Raw genomic sequence first — 21,354 nt, 5'->3', positions numbered from 1 at the left:
ATGCTAGACAGGGCATTACATAAAATGCTGTTGTCAGCAGAGCACTGAAATTGATTATTTATGCACAAACTGCTGACAAGGGTGTAAAGCAAAGACTGAAAAGAGACCCACCACCACACACCCTTCCAAAAAACATGTTACGATAATTCCACAAATTTATTGTAATAATAGTTATTTAATATCTATTTTATAGAAATTTAAAATTTCAGGCTGACAGCATCCTTTTAGCAAGGGGTCTCTTTTAGCAAGCAGGCATTGGTCTCCTTTCACTCACCTCTGCTTGCCGGGCAGCGAACTGTTTCTTGAGTTAGTGATGCAAAAAATCTAAAAGGTCAGAATAATTGGAATCATTTTTGCAGGGAGAACCTATTAGCTGGACCATCCTGAATGACTGACTGTTTCTTTTCCCTCAGGCTTGTGGGGGCACAAAAGATAATAGAAATTTATGTGATGCTCAAGCTTATATACATTTCTTTTTTTAAGTCCTTGTTCCCTCTTACATCTATAAAAGAGTTAAATTAACATTGTGCTTTTTTTCAATCCTGTCCATATAAGATGGCAGTATTTTACTTGTCTTTGCAAATTGGGTTTTGAATCCCACAGCAGCAATACTAGGTTATATCCCACATTGCTGCTGGCAACAGCTGTGTTATCATGTGAACTGTAACTTATTTTCCACAAGTAAATTGTCTGCTTTCATTACTTGGGTATGTGAAACTTTTTTTTACTGGCACTTAACTGCCACGTATATCATAGGTCTTGATCCTAAGGAGCACCTTGTAAGACTAGACTCTTAGCAGAGAATGCATTCCTTTTGCAGTTTGAAAGGGGTAGGGTTTGTTCTGTGAATGAATGGGCGATATGATTAGAATCACTGCTTTACATGTACCGTGCATAACAGGAGAATGTTACCTTTATGTGTGTGCCTACCTTAGAAGATTCTGAACTAACTGCATCAACTTGRACATCTGTATAGGCTTATCAAGACCTCTGGTGAACTTGTCTTAATGCATTTTAATAAGCTGCTTTTTTGCCTTCGTGGGTTAGTTGATGCAAAAACTTACAATAGTTTATATAAATTAGAGGTGCAGCCTCTCTGGTTACTTTCATGATCCTTTTTTGCCTTTGAGGTACTATCTCAGAAAGGATATTTGAACACTCTAGCAAGGGGTGACAAGAATGCATAAAGGCATGGAAAAGCTTGMTCATGAAAAAGCTGAGCTATTTTACCTTTGGAATTGAATGAGCAGACATAATAGTAAAGCATGAATGGTATGAAAACAGTAGAACTAGAGCTTCAATTGTTGCCTGTCCTCATGACAGAAGAATTGGGGAGGAAGGGTGGGCAGAGAATGAATGAGGTTAAAAGTTAAGAAATCTGGAGCAATTTAAAAGCATATCCTTTTCCAAGCATCATGTAATTAGACTCTGAAGCTCATCTGCCACAGGAAGTTGTTGAGACTGAGAATTAAACAAGATGAAAAAAGGAACTGGACAGATGATAACAAGTACAGATTTTTCTAAATATCTGTATAAGTAATAGGCTTTTAAAATTAATTGTTAGAATTAAATCCCCAAAGTTTAATCTAAAGCTTATCTCTGATTAGCAGTCAGAATGAAACTTGGTGTGTTCTTACACAATTCTTGCACATTCTTCTGGCTCCTGAGATGAGACATGATGTTAGGTGGGGTTGATTTTGTATCTGATTTCCCTGGCATTCCAAAGGAGGCTAGGAAGATTCATGGCCACTCCAAAGAAAAGTAAAATATTTCATTTGCTTGAGGCCTGAATAATCTGTAAAAATAGTTTTAGGGAATAGGAGTTTGTAGATGAGGATTTACTGCAGGACATGTCCAAATTATTTGGATGTTTCCTTTGAGGAGTACAAATTAACACTACATTTATTTTCATCTGCCCTAGCTTTTTAAACGTCTTTAATTTTCCAGTCCAGTCAGTGTGTGTACCTGGAACTGGAACTTCATTTCCATTTTAAAATTATTTTGCCTTTTATTTACTTTATTACAAAAAATGAACAAAACTGCCTTGAGACTCCAGACTCCTTTATATCAGGTGCCTTAATTCAGAAGCTTCATGCCCAGCTTGCAATGCCTGATCTAGAACAATTCTGCCTTTCCCATATGTGCCCACCAAATTTTGCAAAGTGGTGTCCCTTAGAGCTTCACCCTTGGTAAGCAGACAGTCTTTTGCCTGCGTTGTGAAACATCTATATAAAGATTAGACCTATTTAGGTATCATGTGACTGTGTTACACTTCTGGTAGCTCTTACTACAATATGGCTTCCATTTTATTATTTATGTGGTGATTTGAGCTGTAGACTGCTGCTTTTATAAGTGTCTTTAAACTTTGCTGAGGGTGTTTTACTTGAGAGATGCAATAGTAGAGTAAGCTTTGATGCTTGTAGGTGACTTTAGAACAAAAAATTACCAGGTCCTTCTGAAAGTGAATGAGAAGATGCTTTGACTCAAAACATGATGAAAAACACTTGTGTAATTTGCTGAAAATGCCCACCGCAATATAAGTATTTGGCACATGAAACTTCATAGTTGGTCTTTGAGATGGGTTTTGAACAAGACTTCGGAAAAATGCCAATTGTTTCAGGTTCCTCTCTTCGGAGAGGAGATTGAACTGTGTTCCGTGTTATTTTCCATAAAAGATTTCTGAGATCCTTAAAAAAAACAAAAACAAAAAAATGCCCCAAACAAAACAAGACATAGTAGCTCCTTCCTACCTTTTAAAAATCACTACTACTTTTTCCCCGGACAGTAGGTTTTCTGACTATAAATAGTGGACGTGAGGAAATGAGATGTATTTTGATGATTCATTTAGGGGCTCTGTAAGGCACCAGGGGAAGTCTTAGGAGTGAAGCAATTAGATGCAATCCAGGAGAAATCCTCCTTTGATTCAAACAACAGAAGAGCAATCAACACATTAATTTATTAAACTTTTGAGGTGYGGTTCCCAATCCTGGCCCAAATGGCCATAGCAAGAGGCTTTCCCTTGTGGAGTTTTGTAAGCAGGTGGTCAAAGTACCAGAAAGCTTAGAGGGTGTCTCTAGAAGAAGCACTGTTTTTAGTACCACGTTTTTAAGAGGTGGCACAACTGGTTCAAGTTCTCCCTCTGTCCCTCCTGCATGCACCAGGGGAAGACAAGGGGAATGAGCAATGGGATCTGTCAGCTTCAGTAGAAGCTTACAGAGAGGTATGGAAAAAGATACTGAACTCTTGCTTTTTGGAAATGCAGTCTTAGGTTTGCATTGGTTATGAACAAAAGGTGCCCCAAAGTCTGTGCAGATCTGGTGTCTGAATTGTTCAGAAAAGATGGAGTCTGTAGAAGGCTATTGTATAGTCAAGAAACCACTCTCTTACTTTGATACTAATCTTTTACTATAATGCTCTATATCATTACTTGCATCCTTTGCAGCATCTTTAGTGGATAAGGATCCTGCAGAAAAAAGTGTTTTTTGTTGCACAGTCTTGCTTGATTTATTCACAAAGAAAGCACAGGAGGGTCCTGTGAGGAAGATGCGGTAACTGAATTTTCATAGTGTATTTGCGGGAGTCCTTGTTAAAGTCACAGGCAGCTTTTTGGCTAAGCATTTATAAACTTCTGATTGTGTGAAGTTAATTTTCCTTGGACATACTCTTCTGACATAATTTCCAAATAGGAAAAATTCTCAGGAGTCTGAAAAACAAAGTCTATAAACCGTATCTTTCCTTCCACAGCTCCATGATACCATTATTGCTCAGTGTGTTAGTGGCATGGGGGGGTAGAGCATGCTTATTTCTAGAGAGTCTCTGTAGAACGTAGCTTTTAAGGGCTTAGAGACAGTAATGCATCTCTGCAAAGGTAGCTAAAAAGTTCTCATTGCTTCAGCAAATCTAGTCCAACTTTCCCTGAGAGTGCAAAGGCAGCCTTGACCAAAGAACAAGGATTCCTTTTCCAGATTCAATCCCCAGCTTTGAAGTATGGAGGAAGTATTTTTTTTTTCTCAACAAAACATTTATAAGATTATTATTACATAAGCAAACACATTTTTCGTTGACTTCATTTGAGCAAACTGCTGAACTATTTTCACCTGAAACTTAAATACTGCAGGTAACTACATGAAATTGAAAGTTCAGTCGAAACAGTTTTGCATGGTAAGCAGGGCTAAAAGTCATCTCGTCTTTCTATAACACCCTTCTTATAGTAGTTACATATAAAAATATATGTAAAGTTAAAGCCCACCACTAGCTAAACCTATTTCTTAAAGAATGATTTTTCCTCTTAGATAGGTGGGAATGCCCTGTTAGTCTAGACTAGACATGCTAATTTTTCAAGTCTTCTCAGTATGTATGATGCAAGATGATACTAAAATAAAGTTGAAGGCCTGTGTTTTATGTATAGTGAGAAATGKGACTGTTTTGGGGTGACTGATAAACTGCTGTTTATTATCCTTCATAGTTCAGTAAAGTAAAAGGGTTTTTTCAAGGAGGGTATAGAATTTACCCCTGTCTTTGACATTAGGCAGTCTTTGGTGATGTAAATATTATCATCCCTTTTGTGTCATGCAGAGATTATCAAATGAGTAAGTAAACTGAGGGTCGGAAAAGTATGCAGCAGCATTTTGTTTTCATTAATTTGCATTACAGCTCTCTGAGCAAGGTCATCTTCTGGAAAGCTGTTTCTTTAAGACTTGCTGGATCAACTGGCAAGATTCTGGAGTACAGAAAGTGCTTGTCAGGAAACTTGTAGGAAGGGACGTCTTAGAAAAGAATTAGAGGGAAAAAAAAGGTTAGCAGAAAGGATTTTTTTTTTTTTCTTAACTGTTATCCAGTGGAGAACGGTCTGAACAGTAATTTTGCTGTTGAAGGTGTTAAAGCTTTTCAGTGGAGAAAAACACAGTTCGCTTTTTTTCCTTTTAGCCAGTGTTTTCTGATATAGAGGGTTTGGTTGTCAAAATGGCTGCCTGCAGCGAGCTTTTGTTTTCTGGTGAATTGATTGTTTTAGCAAGAAGAGCAAACACTTCTTGGAGTGGGGGTGGAGAATCTAAAAATACCACTTAGTCGTACACTTTTAACCACTATAAAATATAGTGTTCTACCTATGTGTCTTTAGCTTTACGTGCCAGGAAGTTCTCTGAAATAATATCTTTGTCTTTTCCCCCTATGACAGGGAGTTACTGTGCTTCTCTTGTGCAAGATAGAACAGCATTTTAGTGTTAGGCATCATCTTTTTCTTTGAGGTTACTATTACCACATTCTAGGCTTCAGAAGGAGCAGAACAGCTTGTCAAGGCAGGAACCTTGTGCTTTTGCCCCTGAATCCTTGCGGCTGGAAAGGTTAGCCTCAGGAAACAGGCTGGCTCTGAAGATGTTTCTCTTTTCTACTCTCACCTCCCTCATCTTCAATTTCAGCTTGATTTCTTTCTCCCTCCCTCTCCCCTCCACTAGAAACTTCCTCTAGGCATAACAGTATAAGCTGGAAAAATACTGAACTCTGTATTTAGGATTTCACCCGTTTAACATGTGGTAAAGATATTGCTGGGGCATAAATTCAATAACCACCTGTATGATTATAGGCATGTGTAGATCAAATTTGAAAACGCAGAAGCTGAATAAAGTTCAGGTAAGAAAAGCATCTGATCACTGAAGAATACTTTTTAAGTATAACTCATGATGATCTATGGAATTGCTGTTGTATTTCATGAGATCACTATGCTTGATAAATATATGGCTACATGCAGAAATTCAGAAAACAAATACATGCCCACAAAAGAACTGTTTTACCAGTAAATTTTGTCTGTGGTATGCCAATGTTATAATCCTATATTTCTAAGTCCTTGCTTTATGAGATCTTTGTATGAGAAATTTACTTGAAATAATTACAGTTCAAATGCATCCGTCATAATGTCTTCCTCAAATTAATGTGCATGTGCAGCTCATGTAGATATTTAGGATGCAGTGCTGTTTGTGCTTTTGGAGATTTTAATTTTTTTGTAGACTGGATCTAAGAACCACGTAAATCTGTAATTCACTGGGATGACTGAAACATGACTACTGCCTTTATTGGCTAACCGAGGAAGTGAAGGTGACCATTTTCAAGAGGACAAACTGTGCTATAGCTTGGACTAACTGTTGCTTTATGGATTCAGTTAATAAAGGGTTTGCATTGTTTTTCAGTTAAGTGTCCATAAAGGCTCAACTACAAGGAGAAGCTGGCTTTCGAAATACTGAATGCGTGTGTCTGTGTTTTTTTTGTTGAGTTGGCTTAATTCATAGTCTTGAGGCTGCCTGCTTAATTCATAAGAGAACTGTCTTAGGTTCCCCTGGGTGTTTTGGTTTGCCTCCGAAACAAAATAATTACAGAGTGCGTGATAAAGATGCATGTTCTTATACATTGTCCTCTGAGTGTATTTTACTGTTGGAAGACCCTGCTTGGCCACATGTGAAGAAACGAAGAATGATGATAGCTATAAATTGTTGATGTCTTAGGTAATGATTCCAAGTGCCTGGAAATACTCGATTACACTGTTATTTTAAGTATGAATGGAAAGAAAAGTGTATTCGTAGGAAATCTTAGTCTCATGTTGGGTTCCTTAAGGTTTCATCAGCTATGTTTGTATTGGTTAAATCTTTGACCCTCAGTGATACCACTATTGTCAATTTTAGAAATCTGAAGCGGAGGACTTAACGTTGCTGCGTGGTGATGGTATGGTCAGTACTGTACAACAACCAAAAAAATAGTCCATGCTTCAAGGGATTTGTGCTCTAAAAATAAAGTTGATACAGTTCGCATACATAATGGATGATGAGAAGATGAATTTGCTGCTAAGCAATGTAGTTAGAATACTGATGCCTTTAGTAGTGTTTTTCATCTAGTATTAAGTAGTATGTTTTTGATATGGTGTATTCTGTTTCTATATTCGGTCAGTGACTTAAAAGCCAGTTTGCAAAGCACTATCTCAGATAGAATTTGAGGAGTAACTTTTCCACTAGTTAAACCAGTCATTACATTTCTAATTTGTTGGGTTATTTTTCCCTTCTGGAGTTCTTTGGAATTGTACCACATTAGTGTTTTTCATAGACTGGATCCTGTATTTATAACAAAATTAAAGCATCTTTTAAGTGGCATAAATCACTTTACATTTTATTTTTGATGTGTATGTATACTCCTTGGAAAAAAATGGATGTTTACAATCTTAGTGTTTTCCCTCTTGTCATTTGGATTTTAATAAGGCTTATTAGGTACTTGAGTTTTACATGAAAGATTACTGTAAACAATGTGATCTGAAACAAAGCAGTAACACATTAGTAGCAAATAAGAAAGCCTTAGGACTTTGTTACTTGCAATGTATTTTTGAGTTCCCAGGTCAACTTGCTCTCCCTGCAGCCTGTGTGAGATGCAGTTATAGTACATGATGATGCAACACCCATGTTCCAAGTTACCAGCAGCCTATATCAATACTTGTTTATTTTTAAAAAAAAGGCACAGTGTTTTTAACTAGAATGTTTACTTGGTGTTTTTCAAGAACAGCTGAGAATTTTTGGAGTAGGCATACTTGGTCTGGTACTGTCAAATTGAAAAGGATGCAAAAAGATTGTTGCCTCTGAAATGTTTTATTACTATTCTGGCTATAAAACTCTGAATTAGTAAGAAGGAGAGTTCCACCTGCCACATCTTATTGCAGGGATATTTTCTCTTTCATTTTATTGTCCTTTGAGGGTTTGATTTCTTGTTATGATAATACAGTTAATTAGTTTTGATGTCTCTCTAACACAAGCCATAGTTGCTTTTATGAATGTTAAACTGATGCAGTGTAGCAGTAAAGAAAACCAAAGGGTGCCTATGTCCTTTATGTATTTGCATATGTATTTGACAGACAGTTACAATAAGAAAGCTTTCAGACAACTGATAATCATGGTTGCTTGTTTTTAAAAAACGTAACCCTTTTAAGCCAGAGAGTTGAATGTCATTGGTGGAGGTGTTTGGGTTCGTATTGTTTTAAGATGGCATGTTTCATCTTCATAGGTTTGCTAAAGAATCTTGAAGCCAGACCATACTGCTGTGTTTGCATCATGGGGAATCAGGAATAAAGTAACAGAATTCTTATTTTAATATAGGCAGTTGTTCATCTTTGATCCCAAAGATACTGACCAGTAAAACTTCAAAGGTTTTTCAGAGATGAACAAATTCCTATGCATCAGCTTCTCCATGGCAACCGTCACTGTAAATGTTCTTGGCCTGTGATGAATATGACAATTTAAGGTAGCTTAACTCTGTGAAAGAAAAGGATATGCTACCTTGTATTTATGTTGGGATAAAACATACACACTAGCAAGTAAAACAGGCTGTTTGGAAGTAATATGATGAGGATTCTTAAAGCTACTTAAATCAGATGCAGTCCTCCTTTTCCCTCTTTCTGGTCACGTGAAACAGCCTCCTTTCTTCTGCTTTGAGCAGCAGCATGGTTGTGCATTAGCTAAAACTGCTTATCGTGCTGCATAATCTAGATAAACCCCCCATGTTAGTGGGTTTGTGTGTCAGTACTCTTTTTCAAAAATTGTCAACATATATGCCTTGTTTCCATGCAGATTAAAAAAAAAGGCCCTACGGCTTATTTGGTGCAACTCTCTTTTCTCAAGCAAGCTCCCTGGGTTTTCTTTGCAGGTGTTCCGTAAGGATCTCATTAGTGCCATGAAATTACCAGATTCTCACCATGTTAACCCTGATGAATATTATATCTTTGCGGACACGTGGAAACAAGAATGGGAGAAAGGAGTTCAAGTTCCAGCCAGTCCCGAAACTATTCCACAACCTTCTCTCAGGTAACAGCGATTAAACATAGATCACATGCACCAAACATCAGCTCAGAAAAGATGGTCTCTCAAAAAAATCGATTGTCTAAATGCAGTCAGCATTCCCTTGTTATTATATTAAATCTACAATATAGTAGCCTCCAGGCTTCAGGTATGTTTTTAAATTAAACCAGGACCAATTTGGAAATCACTTCTGTGACACTTCAATCCGGACCAACTTCTTTCTGTACAGCATTGTAATGGCTACAGTGTGGGTTTAAAAAAAGGGATTTTTTTGCCCTAAGTCACATGCTGCTAAGGATAAAAAATAGTCTTTTCATTTGAGTGTGGTGAACTTAATAAATGGGGGGGGGGGAACTTGCACTGTTTCCATGTTACTTGAAAAGCATTACTATAAAGCATGATAATATAGAACAGTAGGAACTAATCTTTAATAGCTGATACCTGATACAGTTTGCAGAAAGGCTAATCAGAACTTTGTAGCATTGTACAGATTGCTTTTATATGGAAACGTAACCTTTCTTAACCAAAATTGAGAACCTGTTTGTACCCTCAAGCAGAGAACTAGGAAGTTGTGCTTGAATGATCTGTAGGGGAAGTTGGCCTTAAATACACTTCAGAATTTTGTATCCTGCATTTCTCTTGCATTTTTGATTTATTTTCCTGACTTGAGGTCACTGCTTCTGGAGTTGGTTCTGTACTGGTAGATCTTTGTGCACATGAAGACTTTCCTGATTTTGTAATTTATAACAAATTCTAATAGTCTTGTAAACGCTCTTTTCATCCCCTAAAAAGAATGGAAAAAAACCAGGCTTTTTTTTGAGCTGTGAAGATCTACATAGAGTGTGTGCTGTGACAAACAGTTAATGTTAGGTTCCTGTTTTTTCAAAATTGCTCATCTTGATCAAACTTAGACTGCTAAACTCTGTGCATAGCATCTCTGAACTCTTAAGAATCCCTTAAACGACTTAAGAGCATTAGTTATCGTGAAGTCCATAGGACTTGTGTTTTGGGGTGTTCTTGAAACTATCACTTTTTATATGCATAATCCTGTTAGACTAGGTTTAATTTAAGGTTTATATATTTTTTCTTTTTGCATTACTCTTTTTCATATTTAATCCTTTTTAAACACAGTGGAACACCTTCCCCCCCCCCCCAAAGTTTTAACCCTTGCTGCCTTCTCTCTCCTTAAATAGCTTCTTCTTATTATAGAAGTTCAGTGATCTCAATTTCAAGAGATTGATAAGTGACATTTCATTCTCTCCTACTGTGCTTACACTAGGAAAATGTAACAGTGCCTTCCTGCAACCCTTTCTAGTGGAGACACTGTGTTTCAACATAAAAGTACTTTTGCCAGCATAGTTTTCAAGACCAAGATAAATGAATTGTCCAGTGAAAGTGCTGATGCCAGCATAACTTAATTTCCACTGGGGCTGTTGTCAGTACAAAGTTATTAAAAATAAATACATTGCATCTAATAGCAGTATTTTATCAGAGAAAAAAAATTGCTATGGATTTGGCTGGAGCAGAGAAAAGCAAAGCTCACAGATGAATGAGGGGAAAAAAAAAAATGAACAAGGTGAAGGGGGAAGAATGGCAGAAGAACATTGCTTTGCCAGCATTGACAACCCACATTGTCCAGTAAGAATTGTGTGGAATACTGCGTGACTGCTGCCTATTCCTTCTTTACTCCTCTTGCCTCGTTTCCCACAATTTTTCTTTCCTCCCTGTACTCTGGAGGATTAGCTTTAGAAAGCATGCAGTGCTGTTCACGCATGGCACTGTTCCATTCAGTATCTCTGACTTCCTTTGACATACAGGGCTCTTGCGTTTGATTCAGAGAAAGATTGACTTTGTCTACCTAAGGTCAGTCTATCCAGTCACATAGGCCAGTTTCCTAATGGCATATTGAGTTTTATCTTTTAAAATAATTGAGAGGTCTAAAACACAGATGTTTTTCTCCCTTACTTCCTAGATGATTTTTAGCTGTTGTTTTTCCTGTACATGTTTTTCCTTAGCAACAGAATGGTTCTTACATAACAAAAATAATACATTTGTAATGTGGTTATGGTGTCACTTACAAAGTAAAGGTAGACTGTTTGTCCCAAATGAAGAGCAAGCATCTCTTTCCCTCCCCACTGCAATAGAATAAATCAAGCTTTCCTGAAAAAGCCAGCATCTTCAAAGTTATTGGTTGGCAAGATTTCTTTCTATCATTTAGGAAGACTGTAAAACAAAGATTGTAGAATTTTTTTTGTCCATAGTATTTTCTATGTGTTTCAAAAATATTTGAGTCATCAAGCTAGTATTTGCTGATTTGTTAAGTTATATACACAGTCTTACATTTTAAAAACTGTTTTATATTCACAGCAAATCTTAACATATTTTGTGTGAAGAAATGACATTTACAGAATCCCCTTTCCCCACCCCGGGTACACTTATCAGATCAATTTATAATCTGTGAACCACTGTGTTTCTTTGCACCTGGTCACAAACTTCTTGTATCTTTTGAGAATGGATCTAAAAGAGCCGTAGCTAACTCCTTTTTTTCTTTTTTTTTAACCTAGGATTGTAGCAGAAAAGGTAAAGGAAGTACTGTATACGCGACCCAGGAAGTATATCCACTGTTCCAGCCAAGAGCCCACAGAGCCTGGTTACATCAACATTTTGGAATTGGCAGAATCTGTGTGTCGCTATGACTTGGATGATATGGACATCTTCTGGCTTCAGGAACTAAATGAGGAGCTTACAGAAATGGGTAACTTCACAATATGTTCTAGTTTTTAAAGCAGCAGTTAATTTACATTATTCGAGTTGTAGTCTTTCGTGTGAGATCTCTTAAGAATCTTTGAGAATTGAATGGAAATGCTAAGAAAAATATTAGGTAATGACAGAAAGCTGTTTAAAATAATGAGGTGCTAGATCAGTTAATGTCTTACCTGTTGTGCCTAAAAACTTCTTCACATCCAAAATCGCGTGCAACTTCTCTAGACTAAGGCAGGAAGGAAAAAAACCTACATCAGGTGGAGTTCATTTTAGGGCTTCAAAAGTTAAAAATTTGTGTAGGAGAAACATAGGTGTTTCCATTTCTTAAACTTGAACATATTATTGCTACCAAACACAGAGTTCTGAGGAGCTTGCATGCTGGGTTATTAACAGTTTCACACATGTTAGCTGGTTTAAAATCAGCTTAGTGAACTTTTTTTTTCCTTGCAAGTTATGAGTATGGATGGCTGTGAGGGGGAATGAACTGTGGAAAATATTTTGGAGTTATCACTGAAATAACTGAGATATGGTGCGATAGCTTGTATGGCTGGTGTTCTGCCATGGATAGATGCAGATCCTTTAGGAAGGACAGGTAGGAAAAACGGGGGGGTATTTGACACTCTCCTGGATTTGCTGTTCACAAACAAGGAAGACGTGGCTGGGATGTGATGATCAATGGCAGCGCTGGCTGTAGCAGCTGTGAAACAGTGGAGACCAAGATCCTGAGGAGAGTGAGGAAAGCAAGCAGTCTGGACTTTAGGAGAGCAGATTTCTACTTTTTCAGCGAACTGGTGGGTAGCATCTGGGAGGCAGCTCTGAAGGACAGGTTAAGAGGGCTAGCAGGACTTTAAGGACAGTCTCCTGCAGGTACAAGAACGGTCAATCCTGATACTCAGGAAAACAAATAGACATGGCAGGAGACCAGGTTGGTGAAGCAGGGAACTCATGACTGAGCTCCAGTGCAAAAGGATGTATGTAAAAGTTAAAAGCAAGAATAGGCTCACCAGCGTATACAGGGATGGTATTTGCAAAGCCAAATCATTTTGGGGGGAATCTTTGCCAGTGGAGATATTCAAGATCTGRCTGGACAAATTTCTGAGCAACCTAGTCCAGGTTCATTGTTGACCCTGCTCTGAGCAGGCAGCTGGACTAGAGCCCTGCTGAGATACCTTCCCACCTGAATGATCTGTGATTTTTCTTAAATTCAGGGAGTGAAAAAATATCCTGGGATTGGAGAGAGTTCAATAATGGAAGGCATTTTCTATCAGCAGTCATTTTTTAACTTTTCCACTTGCCTGTTTAGCTGTTGCAACGAGAAGTGAAAATCAGTAGCCATATTCTTATATATGAAGTATTGTACTTAAATGATGCAAGTCTCTGATACTAATGTTGCATGGATCACAGAATCACAGAATGGTTGAGGTTGGAAGGCACCTCAGGAGATCATCTAGTTCAACACTCCTGCTCATGCAGGGTCACCTAGAGCACATTGTATAGGATGGCGTCCAGGCGGGTTTTGAATATCTCCAGAGAAGGAGACTCCACAACCTCTCTGGGCAACCTGTTCCAGTGCTCTGTCACCCTCACAGTGAAGAAGTTTTTCCTCATGTTCAGATGGAATTTCCTGTGTTTCAGTTTGTGCCTGTTGCCTCGCGTCCTGTCGCTGGGCACCACTGAAAAGAGTCTGGCTCCATCCTTTTGACACCTCCCTTAAGATATTTGTACACATTAATAAGATCTCCTCTCAGAGAGGTTGCAACCTTTGTTCATCTGAGCAAATAGTGTAGCATTGGCGGCAGCATCATTTGGGGCTGAGGTTTTTGAGAGGGATTTAGAGATTTTCTATAGCTGTGAACATCATAGGTTCCAGATACGCTAATTATAGTGTCCTGAAACTGCACGTTGAAGACCAGTCTTGTAGCAAATCATTTTTAAGTGGTTCTGCTTATGGTTAGCTTAAGTAATGGTAAGTGTGTATAGCATGTATGTAGTGTTCAAGGGAACAGGCAATACGGATTTAATCACATTTCTTATTTATTGCCAACAGTATATTTTTCTACTATTTTATAAAAAGAAAAGAAAAACAGTTTTCATAAGTCACGCTGATTGCTCAACTAGTGTACTAGATTGGGTGGTGGCAACTTTTTTATTTTTATAAGATATAAAGTGTAGTTTCTAAGTTTTATTTCCTAGAAAGTTACTCTTCAAAGTGAAGAACATTAAATGGGTGACTTTGGATGGTATTAGTGTTTCTTAAAGTGATGGAGATGGGGTGAGAGTTGTAACTACTAGCTGCTCTGATACGGAAACTGCTGTCTTGCTCATATGTTGTAGTATTTTTTTAAGGAGCAGTCTTTTCTTATATACAGTTTAAACTTGTATTCCAGTAGTAGGTCTATTTGTATTTATATAGCAATGCTGAAATTAACCAGTGAATGAAAAGTGGGTTTTTTTTGTTTTTGTTAATAAGTGATGGGAGAGTAGATGTTATTTACTGCTTTAGTTGCTAGAGGTTGTCCTTCTCTTTTTCTGCATCTCAGGTTCAGTCCAAGGTGCCTGACTGTGTTCTAATTTCCCCTCCCTATTCCTTGTTGTAGGATGTGGGCCCTTGGATGAAAACACAATGGAAAAGACGATTGAAGTGCTGGAACGGCACTGTCATGAGAATATGAATCATGCTATTGAGACTGAAGAAGGATTAGGTATCGAGTATGATGAAGATGTCATCTGTGATGTGTGCCGGTCCCCTGACAGTGAAGATGGGAATGATATGGTGTTTTGTGACAAGTGTAATATCTGTGTCCATCAGGTTAGTGCCTGCAAAAAAGTTGACACTATCCTGTGATCTTAGTTTACCTTGGCAAGTGTGGAGTTTCAGCTAGCAATAAATGTTAATTTGGAGGGCTTTGAGATTTTCTAGGTATGAAGGATGGTGCAACACTAAGTGAAATTTTTGTACTCTGACACTTATAGTAGATTTAGTGGCCTAGCACAGTAAATATATAGACAACTATAGTCTGAGGAAGGAATGTGAAGTGAGTTCTCAGGAACTGCTTGTACTTCTTCTGTGACCATATACAATTTTTTCCCCCCATTTTTGAACCTGCTTTTGAAGATTAGAAACAGGAATGCTTTCTGCCTGTATGTAAAGAATTTAAGAATCATTTGTTTCAGAGCAGGGGTTTTTTCTTCTTGATTGACTAGTTAATTGGCCAGACATGGTCAGTCCAAATATAGGCATCTCAAACCACATGTAGACACTTTAGCAGACTTACTTTTATTTAGAAGGCATAAGCACCTGCAGCAACTGTGCTTTCAAAATGAATGCTTCTCATGTTTATAGCATTGCAAATGTAGCTTAGACTTCATGCTACCTGAGCTCAGCATAGTCAGGCACAGGTATCCTTACAATCAAGAAAGGGACATGAATCCTGTGCTCTCTGATGCATCCTGTTTTGGAAGAGGTTGTGCTATGAATTAGAGAGAGACTAAGAGGGTTTAAAAAAAAAAAATCTTTGTGACAAGTGCAGGTAATATTCAGAAAACTTATCTGGTTGAAAAAGAAGCTTTCCCTCCTCATGTGCAGCAGGCCGGCTTTCAGCTGGGCCACTTTCCTGTTCTGATTCACTGTGTGAAACAGCCATGTGAATGTGAGTGCCGGTAACAAGGCCACTGACAGGAATACGACTGGCAGCTGGGCTGCCTGTTTCAGATGCAGCCCACGCTTATGCTCATTTGAAAATAATGATGGATTTACAGTCAGAGGCTTGCAGATCCCTACTGACAGCTGAGGTTGAGCTGACGACCTGTTGCCTCCTCACTCCTGCTCCTTCACTGTGCCTTTTCCTAGACTGGGATGTCCTGACCCCCTGAGCACTTGCCTTTGTGCCCCAGGCTTGGGAGGCGGGGAGGAAGAGTGAGTTGTTTGACTCCCCATGCCCTAGGGCACCATACACCTGTTTTTGAGGTGAGTTTAAGCAGGGAGCAATGGTGCTRAGTCCTAACACCTTGTTCCCAGTCCCACATTACCCTCTCCACATGCTGTCCAGCACTCTACTTGACCGGGTCGCAAAACAGACTGGGGAACTGGTGTTGATTAGAGCTCAACCTAGCAAAGCAAAAAAAAAAGGCTTCTTTATTTGGTTTTAGTCTGGATCAGCTCTGGTTCATGAAGTAGTGTCAGGTCTGTCTGTCATCATGCAAGTTTGGAAGCAGGGAGGAGGAGTGTGAGACTTCCTTTTTCATTGTGCCCTCTCAGGCTGGTTGAAACTAATCATGAAACTGCTGTTTTAGTCTAGACCTCCTCAACTAATTGACTGGATTAAATTAAAATATAGTTTCTGTCCATTTTTGAGCCTCTAAATGCATGTGAACTTAGATATAATGCCACTTTTGCATTAGTTTAATAGTAAGGATGTAGGTGTGACTATACCATATAATAGAAAAAAACACTTGTAAAATTTAGATTACATCGCCCTCTGCTGGGTTTTCATAACAGTGATAACGTTACATCAAAAGAGTATGTTGGTTAGTCTGACTATCTTGGAATTTTCATCATATAGTATTTAATTCGGGAAAATCCCACTCTCCACAGGATATGGCATAAATGTGCAATATTTTACAATTTTTTTCTATTAAATACTGAGATCTTAGAAAGCTGGGAAAGCGAGCATAGGAAACTTCTACTATATTTGAATGTAAAACAGTGGTTACAGTTAATGATCCTGTTTTGTTGACGCTTTCAATACTGCTGTTCCCAGACACAATGTTAGGAATGGTGAGATACACTAGGAAAACTGCCTTATTGATAAAACTTTCATTTGTGTTTTGTGGAATTAGACCTTGTTGACAGCCAGTGGTTTGAGATACAGTGAGCTTTAAGCAGAATAGCAGGGTTTTTTCCCTCCTCGATTGACTAGTTAATTGGCCGGACATGGTCACTCCAGATATAGGCATCTCAAACCACATGTAGGCACTTTAGCAGACTTACCTTTATTTAGAAGGCATAAGCACCTGCAGCAACTGTGCTTTCAAAATGAATGCAGCAGAATATATCTGTGTATGTATGTAGTTAGCTGTTATGTTATGAACTGCTGAGAATTTGAAAAAGAAAACAGACTTTTTTTTTTAAATTCTCAAGTTTAGCACCACTTAAATTTCTCAATTGCTGGGGGGTTAAATGCAATACTGAGGAAACAGGCATAAAAACCAGCATGTCAGTATATGCCATAACTTTTATTGCAGTATTTTATAAATATTTAAAGTGACAAACAATTCTCAGAACTGTAACCATAAAGGTAATGTTGTAGGAAGCAGTCTTCAGTCAAACAGCTCATATCCGTTCACATCTAAGTAGAATTATGTTAGATTGTAAAGTTACTAGTGGTGGGAAACTGCAATTTAAAAAGCAGATCACATGCAGAAGCTAATTTGAAGGGATGTCTACATTTTTTTTCTTCAGAAATGTAAAGCCAGTAAATGCAAAGATTGAGGTTCTTATCAGTGTTATTTTCTAGTCACAATGGGTATGTTTTTATACATAAACAAATGCCAACGGACAAATTTTAGAAAGAAATGGACATAAAAAGACTTTTTATAGTCTGTTTATCTTTGATCACCTGACTAGTTTTATGTGAAGAAATTAGAGAAGGATTAAATACCAATCTGTGGTGCCAAGCTGTAATGTTAGTATTTGAAAGCTTTGTGCCATATGAAAATTAGTATGAATGTTTGTGTGTAAAATCATATCAGTGTAATGATTTCAATATACGTTTTCTTCCAAGGCATGTTACGGAATCTTAAAAGTCCCCGAAGGGAGCTGGCTGTGTCGCACATGTGTTCTGGGAATACATCCGCAGTGTCTCTTATGTCCCAAAAGAGGAGGTGCCATGAAAGCTACCAGGACAGGGACCAAGTGGGCACATGTGAGCTGTGCCCTCTGGATTCCAGAGGTAAAACTTAATTTATGCCCTTTTTTTTTGCCTTTTTTTTTCTTTCTCTTTCCTTTTTATTTTTTTAATTGTAGGCTCTCTTCTGTGTCGTCATTCTTTCCTCTGCCTTTTTACATTCTCATGATTTAAGGCATCTGTGTGGCTTAATACTAGACTTCATTCTGATGAGTCTGCATGATCTGTGAGGATGGGAGAGAGTCCAGCTCATGTTCCATTAATTAATTAATCACTTTGTCCCCTCCATTTACTGAGCAAGCACTTTAGTGTCATTATGGCATCTGAGTGACCTGCTGGAAAGGTTTACTGATTTAAGGTAGTGTTCGCTGTACAAATGCAGCTTCATTGTCTCTCTTACTTATTTCCTGGTGCATGTGTGTGCTCTCAGTTAGGTGTATAATTTTCATGAATACAGCCACTTTCCTTAAGAAAAAAAAAAAAGGGAGAAAAAAAAGGGAAAAAATTGCATTATTCATATATAGTTGACTCTAAAATAGGAAGGTGTTTGTAGTTAAATTACTTTTTTGAACTAAAAACTTTCTGAATTGTAGGGAGGTGAGGCTTTTTATCCTTTATGCTTTATTTTGAAAATAAAGGTTTTTATATGTGTGTGTATATATATATTTAGTTAGTTTAATATTGAAAGCTTAGACTTCTTGTATTTTGAATCAAATTTAGCATCACATAATTCTGTAAATCAGAATATTCATTAATTTATAGGTGGGCTTTGTGTTTAATTTTGTGCTCAGAATGATAGTTCTGCTCTCTTTCTGGTAAGATCCACAGATCCATCCATGGCAGATGATTTAGCCTGAGCAGGTAACCAGATCTGTTGGCACTGTGACATCAGGGGAATGCCTTATTTCCTGAACCTTCTGCTCACAAGAGCAGCCAGGTCTTGCTTTTACAAAACATTTTCTGAGGAATTTGTTAAGATTCTGTGTATGTGTGCTTTTTTTGGTTTTTGGTTTTCTTTCTTTTTTTTTCTTTTTTTTTTTTTTTTTTTTTTTTTTTTTTTTTTTTTAACTTTGTAGGCAGACACAATGCATACCTCCTAACTGTGTCGCAAGAATATATTTGATTTTTCAAGGAGGTTCTCTCTGCAATTCCACTTTCCTGTCAGGTCTGCTTGCAGTTGCTGGTGTCGTCTCAGCCTTCAAGGAAAGAGGGGAGTTGAGAAAAAAACAGAAGCTAAAAAAAAAAAAAAAAATTTGTCTCCCAACTTTACCTCCCATACTTGAAGTGTCTTGGCTGGAAGCTCTCCTGGCTCTGAGCAGACCATTTCCTAAAAGGTCCTTTCTGCATGTATTTGCCATGATGCCTGATCTAACAGGAAGGGAATGAGGAGGTTTGGAAACCGGCTGACTGCCATGCAGGCAGCATGCGCTGCCTGTCTGCTCTGTCTGGCCTGGGGAGCGAAGCTGGGGGCAGTGCAGGTCTGCCTGCACCCGCAGCTCAGTTGGTGCCTGCCAGCCTCAGGCAGCTCTGCACCTCCACCAAGTGCGTTGGCCCAGTGAGGTGGTGACGGCTGCTAGTAGATGTGGGAAATGTCTCTTGGATCCAGCCACCCTCTCAGTCTCCTGCACTGTCACTTCTCAAGCAGTTCAGTCACCAGGGAAGCCAGAGAAAGCTTCAGGAATCTCTGCTGACACCTTGGTCTGTTCCTGTCTAGAGAGTCATCGTGGCCTTAGGTGCTGCAGGGACAAGAAGGGCACAGATTTTGAAGACCTGGAGATACCTGCAGATACTTCATGGGGGGGTGGATATGTTTTCCCATAGACCTACTCTTCTTTTCCCCAAGCCAGAGCACGGTGGAACCTCCCAAGAGGGAAACAGACAACTAATGAAATCCCCTTTGAGCCTCTAACAAAATGGAGCAAGGCAAAATGCAGAGAAGAATGATCTGTAAATGTGCGTGTACCTCATGGTAAAAGGCTGAAAGAGGGACCTCATGGGTCACTAAGTATAGGTTAGTGTTGCTGGAGGCAATGGCACCAGATAATTTCCTTCATTAACTTGTTCAGCCCTGTCTTACATGGTTTTCCCTCCCTTCCCTTCTGAGGTAATGCTGTTGAAAGGCTTTCTTAAACTGCACTTGCCTGGGAAATCTGAAGCTTTTTACTTTCCAAATGACACTCAGTTTTGGTTTATATCCTTTTATTCTTCTGCCATTGTAGTCTTTTAGATTAAATGTCTCTTTTCTTTCATGCCTTCTCAAAGAGCATCCTCTAAAAGAGGAAAGACTTTGAGACCAGAAAACTTGCAGAGTGTTTTGAAATTCAAAGATTCTTCTCTGCCTTAGATAATGCATTACTGTTATGTCCTCCCTCAAAAATGTGTTGTCAGGTAAAACAAAGGTTTTTTTCCTCGATACAGTGGAAAGGTATCAAGTGATTATCCTTAGCTGCAGTTGTGAGTGGCTGTGGTCTAGCCATTGGGCTGTCCTTCCCAGCTGCAGATGCTCATCTTTGCGCACTGATGTGCAGCTGCTGGTGGCAGGTCACCAGCCAAGCAGAGGATAGCGGGGTCACGGGAGAGATGTGCGCTCACAGGCATAACAGTCGCAAATAAGAGGCTTCAACAGTGCATGGTTTTCACCTTCTCCCACTCTTAAAACTTCTTCAGAGTACAGCAGTCAAAATGTAATCTCATATAACCTGATGAAGTAACAGAGAAGACAGCCACATGTTAAGGCAGATTGATCGCTTCTGTCTTGGGACAGGAGGTTTTGGGGGATGGAAAGGTTGGCCTTTTTGCTCTGTGGATCCCTTGGGGACAGCCAAGTTCAAACAGGCATTGCCTTGACTCCTTTCTTTAAATGTTAGAAACATGCAGGTGGCATGAGGCCAGTATAAATAAACTGCACCTGACTCTGTAAGCTCCTCTTTATGCTTTCACAAAGTGAGGTAATGTAAACAGACAGCATTACAAGCTGAATGGACAGTATTTTCAACATAAATATTTCCTGGCCTTGTGAACCCCCTCTGGGGATGGAGTGGGGAGAGGCGTAAAAGGGGCAGAGGAAGGGCCAGGGAGAAAATCTTTGTCAATTCCCAGCTACTGCTGGGAAGCACAGTGCAAAACTGGTACGTGTCCATGGATTCTGATTTCTTTTAGAAGAGAATATAGACAACAGGACGAGTTGAGGCAATCTCTTAATTCCCAAAGGAGGTCTTGCCTCGTAGGCAAGTGGTAACTGGGGCAAGAGCTGGGGCCAGTCTTTCTTCATCAGAAACACCTGTGCAACTTGTAGCCAGCTCTGTCTTGAGCAAGGTCAAGCTGGACTGATGAAAGGCGCTCTCATTTTGAAAGTAAAAAAGCTGCCTTTGATGTTTAAATGAGAGTGATTCTGAGAAACCATTCAAGAGTTTTGAGAACAGCTTTGTCTATTTTCCACCAATTTATAGGAAAGCCACAATGGATGAAACTGGCTGTCATCTCTTCCCAATGAGAGCATTGCTTGCTGCCTTCTTATTCTCTTTCTAGTCTTGTGAAAACTAGGCCCGTTCTGAGGCATCATGCTATCTTTCTAATGAAGACTTCCAAGAACAGCTTGGGTTTTTTTTGCAGATAGATTATGCCATGTTTCTTTTCCTCATCTTGCTTTCTTTATCATTTGAGCTGACATTTTCTTCCAGTATCAAAAATGAGTCATGTTGGCTTTTTAGGTGCAAAGTCCTCTCATCTTTCCCCAGGGAATTTTTCTGACAAAGGTTTGACCAAAGAGAATGCCAACACAGAGCCAGTAGCAGGCCTTCTGGATTGCTGAGTTCAGGACAGTCGCTTGCGCTTGTCACTGGGCTGAGTGGAAATGCCATCCA

At 38.9% G+C, this 21,354-nt stretch overlaps 1 protein-coding gene across 1 annotated transcript in view; it reads left to right on the top strand.

Annotated features, from left to right (window-relative positions):
* Nucleotides 1–21,354, top strand: part of JADE3 (jade family PHD finger 3) — a 50,636-nt gene that overhangs the window by 18,869 nt on the left and 10,413 nt on the right. Inside the window, exons 4-7 of the mRNA XM_026070271.1 lie at nt 8,671–8,828; nt 11,387–11,577; nt 14,183–14,394; nt 17,369–17,536. Of these exons, the coding sequence (XP_025926056.1) occupies nt 8,671–8,828; nt 11,387–11,577; nt 14,183–14,394; nt 17,369–17,536 (729 nt within the window). The remainder of the gene's footprint in view (nt 1–8,670; nt 8,829–11,386; nt 11,578–14,182; nt 14,395–17,368; nt 17,537–21,354) is intronic.

This window comes from Apteryx rowi, unplaced genomic scaffold, assembly GCF_003343035.1.
Source record: "Apteryx rowi isolate R43461 unplaced genomic scaffold, aptRow1 scaffold_308, whole genome shotgun sequence".
NCBI lineage: Eukaryota > Metazoa > Chordata > Aves > Apterygiformes > Apterygidae > Apteryx > Apteryx rowi.
This window is presented reverse-complemented; position numbering and strand designations above follow the sequence as displayed.